At 51.2% G+C, this 9290-nt stretch overlaps 1 protein-coding gene across 1 annotated transcript in view; it reads left to right on the forward strand.

Annotated features, from left to right (window-relative positions):
• LOC105492887 (lysine methyltransferase 2D) overlaps nucleotides 1-9290 on the forward strand; it is a 54487-nt gene that overhangs the window by 30840 nt on the left and 14357 nt on the right. Inside the window, exons 41-54 of the mRNA XM_011760238.3 lie at nucleotides 29-169; nucleotides 292-459; nucleotides 621-780; nucleotides 1571-1646; nucleotides 1813-1988; nucleotides 2091-2221; nucleotides 2914-3046; nucleotides 3125-3252; nucleotides 3731-4871; nucleotides 6420-6556; nucleotides 6656-6786; nucleotides 8481-8766; nucleotides 8985-9058; nucleotides 9182-9290. Of these exons, the coding sequence (XP_011758540.2) occupies nucleotides 29-169; nucleotides 292-459; nucleotides 621-780; nucleotides 1571-1646; nucleotides 1813-1988; nucleotides 2091-2221; nucleotides 2914-3046; nucleotides 3125-3252; nucleotides 3731-4871; nucleotides 6420-6556; nucleotides 6656-6786; nucleotides 8481-8766; nucleotides 8985-9058; nucleotides 9182-9290 (2991 nt within the window). The remainder of the gene's footprint in view (nucleotides 1-28; nucleotides 170-291; nucleotides 460-620; nucleotides 781-1570; nucleotides 1647-1812; nucleotides 1989-2090; nucleotides 2222-2913; nucleotides 3047-3124; nucleotides 3253-3730; nucleotides 4872-6419; nucleotides 6557-6655; nucleotides 6787-8480; nucleotides 8767-8984; nucleotides 9059-9181) is intronic.

Consider the following 9290-nt stretch of genomic DNA (forward strand, 5'->3'; position numbering starts at 1 on the left):
CAGCCTTCACTGGGCTTATTTGGCTTAGGATGCAGCAGCAAGGAAGCCTTTGACACCGAAGCCCAAGCGGGTACAGAAGGCAAGCGACAGGTTGGTGAGCTCCCGAAAGAAGCTGCGGAAGGAGGACGGGGTCAGGGCCAGCGAGGCCTTGCTGAAACAGCTGAAACAGGTGACCCCCAGGAGCCAGTCCCCTGGTCCCATCCCAGGATAGGGGGCACCCTGTCCCCCAGCTGTGCAAGACAGCAACGCAAACGCTCCAGGTTTTCAACTTTGTCATCTTGCCCCTTGTAGGAGCTGTCCCTGCTGCCTCTAACGGAGCCTGCTATCACCGCCAATTTTAGCCTCTTCGCCCCCTTTGGCAGTGGCTGCCCAGTCAATGGGCAGAGCCAGCTGAGGGGGGCCTTCGGAAGTGGGGCACTGCCCACTGGCCCTGACTACTATTCCCAGCTGCTTACCAAGGTCAGAAAAATGGCAATATTTTTTGGGAATAGTGAAGTTCTTGGGAAGGTGAGGGTGGGAATGGAAAACTTGAGGGAATTGCTGACGTAGAGTGGGGCCAGGAGATTATACCAGTCTCCCTATGCCATCTTGCACACAACACCCCACCCCCCACCCCCCAGAATAACCTGAGTAACCCGCCGACACCACCCTCGTCGCTGCCCCCCACCCCACCCCCATCGGTGCAGCAGAAGATGGTGAATGGTGTCACTCCATCTGAAGAGCTGGGGGAGCACCCCAAGGATGCTGCCTCTGCCCGGGATACCGAAGGGGCACTGAGGGGTAAGTCAAGAGCAGATGCCACCCCTGGTGGGGTTTGGTAGCTGGAGTCCAAGCCAGTTAGTGTGCTGTACAGTTTAGAAATGAGTGGGTTGCCTGCTGTCCTGTGTGTTTACATAACAGGGCACTTGAGGTAGGAAGGGCCCCTTCAGGACTGATTTCTTGGGGACCAGAATGGACATTTGGAGTCTAGAGCAAACGCAATAGGGGAGCTGGGTGGCAGGGAGCATCTTTATGAAGCTTTTTATAGAAGGAACAGTCCAGCTTTAGTGAGTGTGGAGCTAGACTGATCTGGATTTGAATTCTGGTTCCTGCATTCATTCAACTGTGTTACTGTATCTACGTAACTTGATTGACTTGTGTGAGCCTCAGTTTCCTCACTGTAAAATGGTTATTGTAGTACTCACCTAATGGAGTTGTTAAATGACTAAACAAACTCCAAAGAGTGTATCTAAAGCCAACTGCCACCAGGCATGGTAGCTTATGCCTGTAATCCCAACACTTTTGGAGGCCAAGATGGGAGGATTGCTTGAGGCCAGGAGTTCAAAACCAGCTTGGGCAATATAACAGGACCCCATGTCTATGAAAAAAATAAATAAATAAATAAAGCCAGTGCCTGGCATGCAGGACAGACTCAGTAAATATAGCTTGTCTGCCTCAAACTGGTAGGTGGGAGGACAGTTAATCGTGATAGCTGAGATCTCATGCTAATTAGGCCTAAAATACTGGGAGAAGGTACCATCAGCCCTGGCCACCCTCACCTGACTTTTCTTCTCCCCCACCCACCCCTCAGATACTTCAGAGGTGAAGAGTCTAGACCTGCTGGCCGCCTTGCCTACACCCCCTCACAATCAGACTGAGGATGTCAGGTAGGAGTGGGGCTGGAAATGGGGATGAGGAACAAGGGTGGGGGACAGGTTGCCTCATATTTCCTTTGGCCAATGGCAGATTTCAAGTAAGACATCTATTCATCTCTAGATTTAGGAGGAGGAGTCTGCAGGGCTGTAGCAACAAATGTCTACTTTTGGTCCCTAGGATGGAGAGTGATGAGGATAGCGATTCTCCTGACAGCATTGTGCCAGCTTCATCCCCTGAGAGCATCTTGGGGGAGGAGGCCCCTCGTTTCCCTCATCTGGGCTCAGGCCGGTGGGAGCAAGAGGACCGGGCCCTCTCCCCTGTCATCCCCCTCATTCCTCGGGCCAGCATCCCAGGTATGTGCTACTCTGGATGTGGTCCAGGCCCAGTTCACCTGGGTTGTCCGAAGCTGGGGGAGAGGCAGCCAGGGGTTACACAAATCCCTCTTTCTCATTCAGTCTTCCCAGATACCAAACCTTATGGGGCCCTTGACCTGGAGGTCCCTGGAAAGCTGCCTGCTACAACTTGGGAAAAGGGCAAAGGAAGTGAGGTGTCAGTCATGCTCACAGTCTCTGCTGCTGCAGCCAAGGTGTGTCCTAGGGGTACCTCGAGGCTGAGGGGAACCTGATCAGAGGGCAGTCCCTAGAATTTGTCTGGATAAGAAAAATTGTAGTTGTTTAAAAACATGTATTGAGTACCTATTGTATGTGAAAGCCTGGGCTAGAGTCTGTGGAATTTGGATAAATGAAGCATGATTCCTGCCCTCACAGGGCTCATAGTCCCATGGTAAAGACAGACAAGTCAACAACTAAGGAGCGCCTCTGTGTGTAATGCCACAGGTACTACATGATAGCGTTGCCCCAGTCATGTTTGGTGGGACTCTGTCAGCTGTTTTGAAAATATTAACGGACTTTTGTGGTCAAAGAAAGTTGGAAAACACAGTTAAAATGACAGTATGGGTTTCTTTACTACAAGTAAAGTCCTCAGGTCCTTTTAATTTGCTGACGTGTATCATGAGCCTCCAAGTCATGGATAGAGCATGCATCACTTCCTAAATGTAGTTGACGTAGTCCCCTTTTCGTGGAGCTCCCGTCATTGCCCACAGCAGCTTGGGAAAGGCTGCTGTGAGGGAAGTGTGTGAAAAGAGCTGGGTGACACAGGATAGAACTCCTACCCTGGGGAGTGGGTTCTAGGTGTCCTTGTCCCCACCCAGCTGATAGTAGAACTCACCTCAAACACTTGGCTGACATGTTTCTCCCATCCCTTCCCCGGCCCTGGCAGAACCTGAATGGTGTGATGGTGGCAGTGGCAGAGCTGCTAAGCATGAAGATCCCCAACTCCTATGAGGTGCTGTTCCCAGAGGGCCCCGCCCGGGCAGGCACTGAGCCTAAGAAGGGGGAAGCTGAGGGTCCTGGTGAGTGTGGCAGGGAAGCCTTTTGGGACTTGAGGGGAGTGATTCTGTTGGGACGCTCTGATCCACTCCTTTCTGCAGGTGGGAAGGAAAAGGGTCTGGGAGGCAAGAGCCAAGACACTGGCCCTGATTGGCTGAAGCAGTTTGATGCAGTGTTGCCTGGCTATACCCTCAAGAGCCAACTAGACATCTTGAGCCTCCTGAAACAGGTAGGTCTAGGGGAGAAAAAAGGGTGTGTGTTAGAAAAAAGGGGCTGCTGGCTAGGCATGGTGGCTCATGTCTGTAATCCCAGTGCTTTGGGAGGCAAGGCGAGTGAATCACTTTAGGCCAGGAGTTTGAGACCAGCCTGGCCAACATGGCGAAACCCCATCTCTACTAAAAACAAAAACAAAAAAGTAGCCAGGCATGATGGTGCATGCCTGTAATTCCAGCTACTTGAAAGGCTAAGGCATGAGAATCCCTTGAACCCAGGAGGCGGAGGTTGCAGTGAGCCAAGATTGTGCCTCTGGATCCAGCCTGGGCAACAGAGCAAGACTCTGTCTCAAAAAAAAAAAAAGAAAAGAAAAAAGGGGCTGCCTAGGGCAAAGAATGTGGAGGCCTTTTGGGAGGGTGGGATATGGGTGAGGGGAAGGAGGGAGCTAGTTAGATGAGGAGCTGGCACTAATGATACAGGGCACCCTCCTACAGGAGAGCCCCGCCCCAGAGCCACCCACCCAGCACAGCTATACCTACAATGTCTCCAATCTGGATGTGCGACAGCTCTCGGCCCCACCTCCTGAAGAACCCTCCCCGCCCCCTTCCCCCTTGGCACCTTCTCCTGCCAGTCCCGCTACTGAACCCTTGGTTGAACTTCCCGCCGAACCCTTGGCTGAGCCACCTGTCCCCTCACCTCTGCCACTGGCCTCATCCCCTGAATCAGCCCGACCCAAGCCCCGTGCCCGGCCCCCTGAAGAAGGTGAAGATTCGCGTCCTCCTCGCCTCAAGAAATGGAAAGGAGTGCGCTGGAAGCGGCTGCGGCTGCTGCTGACCATCCAGAAGGGCAGCGGGCGGCAGGAGGATGAGCGGGAAGTGGCAGAGTTTATGGAGCAGCTTGGCACAGCCTTGCGACCTGACAAGGTACCTCGAGACATGCGTCGTTGCTGTTTCTGTCACGAGGAGGGTGATGGGGCCACTGATGGGCCGGCCCGCCTGCTGAACCTGGACCTGGACCTGTGGGTGCACCTCAACTGTGCCCTTTGGTCCACGGAGGTGTATGAGACCCAGGGCGGGGCACTAATGAACGTGGAGGTTGCCCTGCACCGAGGACTGCTAACCAAGTGCTCCCTGTGCCAGCGAACTGGTGCCACCAGCAGCTGCAATCGCATGCGTTGCCCCAATGTCTACCATTTTGCTTGTGCCATCCGTGCCAAGTGCATGTTCTTCAAGGACAAGACCATGCTGTGTCCAATGCATAAGATCAAGGGGCCCTGTGAGCAAGAGCTGAGCTCTTTTGCTGTCTTCCGGCGGGTCTACATTGAGCGGGACGAGGTGAAGCAAATCGCCAGCATCATTCAGCGGGGAGAACGGCTGCACATGTTCCGTGTGGGGGGCCTTGTGTTCCACGCCATCGGACAGCTGCTGCCTCACCAGATGGCTGACTTTCATAGTGCCACTGCCCTCTATCCCGTGGGCTACGAGGCCACACGCATCTATTGGAGCCTCCGCACCAACAATCGTCGCTGTTGCTATCGCTGTTCTATTGGTGAGAACAACGGGCGGCCGGAGTTTATAATCAAAGTCATCGAGCAGGGCCTGGAGGACCTGGTCTTCACTGACGCTTCTCCCCAGGGTGAGCGGTGGGCCCTTGAAATGGATAATATGGTATGGGGAAAGTTTCTCCCAGGGTCACTGTTACAGTGTCTGTAAGAGGACCTGTAGCCTCGATGTGAGTGATCCTCCTTCCCCCACCTCAGGCAGGCAGGGGGTCTCTTGAAAATTCCCAGTGAAAGTGTTTGAGCCTCTCTGTCACCCTAAATTCCCTTGTAGTTGAAAATATTTTGCTTGTCTAATCTCACATATTCTAGTTCCTTTTGCTATCCTCAGTGGAACGAAAGGAAACAGTTCTGAGACTATTGTCTGCTTCACCTAACCTAATCCTAACCGAGTTCCTTGTGGTTGTTTTTCCCTGGATGAAATCAGAATTACTTTGATTTGGGCCGGGCACGGTGGCTCAAGCCTGTAATCCCAGCACTTTGGGAGGCCGAGACGGGCGGATCACGAGGTCAGGAGATCGAGACCATCCTGGCTAACCCGGTGAAAACCCCGTCTCTACAAAAAATACAAAAAACTAGCCGGGCGAGGTGGCGGGCGCCTGTAGTCCCAGCTACTCGGGAGGCTGAGGCAGAAGAATGGCGTAAACCCGGGAGGCGGAGCTTGCAGTGAGCTGAGATCCGGCCACTGCACTCCAGCCCGGGCGACAGAGCAAGACTCCGTCTCAAAAAAAAAAAAAAAAAAAGAATTACTTTGATTTTAGTTTTAGTGTTAATGACAAAATAACAGTAAGAGCAGGTACCTTTTTTTGAGTGTGTACTGTGAGCCACAAACTAAGCTAAGTGATTTGTGTAGTTTATTTTGTTCATACAACCCTATGAGGTAAGTATTGTACTACGATTATGCCCAGTTTACACATAAAGAAACTGAGTCTTAGATTTAAGTACAGTTATGCATTGCTAAATGACAGGGATACATTCTGAGAAATGCATTGTTAGGTGATTTTGTCATTGCGTGAACTTCATAGAGTGTACTTACACAAACCTATATGGTGCAGCATACTACACACCTAGGCTCTGTGGTATACCCCATTGCTCCTAGGCTACAAATCTGTACAGCATGTAACTAGTGAATACTGTAGGCAGTTGTAACATATGGTAAGTATGTGCATCTAAACATAGAAAAGATACAGTAAAAATACAGTATTATAATCTTACTAGACCACTGTTGTATATATGATTCCTCATTGAATGAAATGTTGTTAAGCTGCACATGACTGTTTTGGCTCAGGGTCCCATGGCCAGTACTAGAACCTGAACGCAAGTCTTTCCAACTCCAAAGCATGCCTGTTCTTTCACTAGGGACCTTCCATGGCCTATGCTGGGTCTACTGGGCCCTGGGTTTCTGTCTCAAGGCTCTGTGATGACCTCCTGGGGTTGGAAGCCTCCTGCTTCTTAACAGACAGTGAGACTAGGAGGCCAAGAGAGGATCCGGAAGACCAACACACCTTCATGATAGGGAGGCTTGAAGGCTACAGAAAACAACTGCGGTTCTGGATTGGGGTTAGGGACTGGAGGTCAGTTAGCAGAAGTTGCCTCTAAGGGCTGCTCTCTTCCCTGCTTCTTAGCCGTGTGGAATCGCATCATTGAGCCTGTGGCTGCCATGAGAAAAGAGGCTGACATGCTGCGACTCTTCCCTGAGTATCTGAAGGGCGAGGAGCTCTTTGGGCTGACGGTGCACGCTGTGCTTCGCATAGCTGAATCAGTAAGGAAGGGGCTGGGAGCTGGGGGGCTTGGCGGGCACTGAGAACTTTGGCCACCCCAAAAAAACTCAGGCTAAGGTGAGTATGAACTGTGCCCACAGCTGCCCGGGGTGGAGAACTGTCAAAACTATTTATTCCGCTATGGGCGCCACCCCCTTATGGAGCTGCCACTCATGATCAACCCCACTGGCTGTGCCCGATCAGAGCCTAAAATCCTCACACACTACAAACGGTGAGCTTGTGATGCTGGAGCCAAGGGAGGGTGTGGGTGTTGATAGGGATCCTCTGGTCCCATCATGAGGATTTAGGATACAGATCAGAGTTCTCGTGGAGAAACTGGGGGATCACTCTTAGACCTCCTAATTAGAGGGCACACAGATATTGGTAGGTTATCCTTTTCCTCTTCTCCCAACCTGCTCAGATGCACTTGGGATATAGGACAGAATTATCTCGGGCACCCTGGGGAGGTAATGGGTAAACTGGTGAAATTTTATGAAATATATAAGGGACCTGGTCACCTTTTTCCTCTCCTGTTTTACTTCCAGCGGGAGGGCCTTTGATTCTCCCAAACCTCAGATACCCCATGAGTGCTAGGGTCACCTTCCCTTCCCTGTGAGTGTTGGTGTAAAAAACAAATAGTTAGAGATATAATAGAAAAATAATAAAACCTTACATTTGTATAGCACTTTATACTTTTTTTTTCAAAGCGTTTTCACATCCATTATCTCATTTGATCCTCACAACAACCTTATGAGGTAGGTAGGGCAGGTGGTATGACCCCCATTTTACAGCTGAGAAAACTGAGACCCAGAAAGATTAAATGACTAGGCAAAGATCACACAGCTGGGACCAGATCCTTACCTCTGTGGGTCCTTGTTCTTTCTGTGTACCAGGGACCTTAGTCCTTGGGTAGAGGGAGGCAGAATCTATGGTAGCAGGGCTTTCTTGAAGGTCTTTGGTGGCTCCTAGGCTGTCGTAGAGTGTCAGAGACTCTCTATCCCTAGCCAACCTTGTCCTTGATGCCCTGCAATGGTGGTTTTCAAACTGTGAGTGCATGTGTTCCAAAAAGTCCTCAATCACATAAACTGATGGGTTGAACTTGGCCTTCCCATGCATATCTCTTCCTTCCCCAAATTGGATTAAACCAGAAGAGCTCCATTGTCATCTAGTTTATGTATTGGAGTTCCAGTCAACATTTTGTTAAAGAAAAAAGCAAAGATTTCTGCTAAATAAAAAAGAACCAGAAACATTTGAAAACCACTGCTTTGGGATGGCAAGAATTTGGCTGGTACCCTAGGGTGGTAAAAGGTATCCTGCCAGGCAGCCGTCATTCCCCTGCACTGAGCCATCTGCACAGAGGCCAATGTTATGTCAGAGAAGGGGACAATCTGAAGAAAGGATACCACCTTTAGGCTGTGAGTTCACAGCCAGTTTTAATTCAAATCTAGCCCAGCGTGGTAGGCACAGTCCCCATTTTCAGGGCTTCCGGTATGTGCAGGAGGTAGGATTCAGACATTCAGGCAAACCATCAGCTTAAATTCTAGGCCTAGGCTACTTGCAGAAAACTTCCCAGAGGAGCATGGCCTTGAGAATGGTTTGGCAAGAGAGTGGTAGGAAGTGGGAGATGGGAGAGCAGGCTCAGTGTAGGGGAATTGGTGCCCCCCATCTCCCTCCACACTTCACCCCTCACCCTGGGCTCTCTGTACCACCCAGGGTGTCAGAAGGGTCCCTATAGCTAGTTGCTTCCTCACCAGAGCTGAGACCCAGGTGCCTCTACTCCTTTCCCAAGGCTGCACTTCCAGTGCTTGCCAGCAGCACACGCCCCTAACTGATGTGTTGCACATCCCAGGAGGTGGTGGAGGAGGTGGGTGGTGTGTACTTGGTCTGAGGGCGAGCTGTCTTGTCATGGATTGTATCACCTCCCAGGCCCCATACCCTGAACAGCACCAGCATGTCTAAGGCATATCAGAGCACCTTCACAGGCGAGACCAACACCCCGTACAGCAAGCAGTTTGTGCACTCCAAGTCATCTCAGTACCGGCGGCTGCGCACCGAATGGAAGAACAACGTGTACCTGGCTCGCTCCCGCATCCAGGGCCTGGGGCTCTATGCAGCTAAGGACCTAGAAAAGCACACAATGGTTATTGAGTACATTGGCACCATCATTCGGAACGAGGTGGCCAACCGGCGGGAGAAAATCTACGAAGAGCAGGTATAAGCTGACAGAGGGGCCATTGTGGTGCATAGTCCTCACTCAACCAAGGAGCAAGGGTCAGGATTGGTCATAGGAGGGCAGGAGGAAAGCTGTGGTGGGGAAGGGAAAGGCAGGAGAAATGAAGAACATGCAACAGAAGCCCACTGCCTGAGTCTCCTACCTGATCCCACTCTCTGATACTCTTGTCCCTTCTTCTGCAACCTCTGCCTTTCTAGAATCGAGGCATCTACATGTTCCGAATAAACAATGAACATGTGATTGATGCTACGTTGACCGGCGGCCCTGCCAGGTGAGAGATGACGAGGAAGGAGGGAAATTAATGGTCCCTGAGTAGCACTCTGGGGGATAGACAAGGAATCAAAATTTTCCCAAGTTAGTTGCCTGACATCCCTGACTCTGTCCTTCTACCCAGGTACATTAACCATTCCTGTGCCCCTAACTGTGTGGCCGAAGTCGTGACATTTGACAAAGAGGACAAAATCATCATCATCTCCAGCCGGCGAATCCCCAAAGGAGAGGAG

This window comes from Macaca nemestrina, chromosome 10 (genome assembly GCF_043159975.1).
Source record: "Macaca nemestrina isolate mMacNem1 chromosome 10, mMacNem.hap1, whole genome shotgun sequence".
NCBI classification, from domain to species: Eukaryota; Metazoa; Chordata; class Mammalia; order Primates; family Cercopithecidae; genus Macaca; species Macaca nemestrina.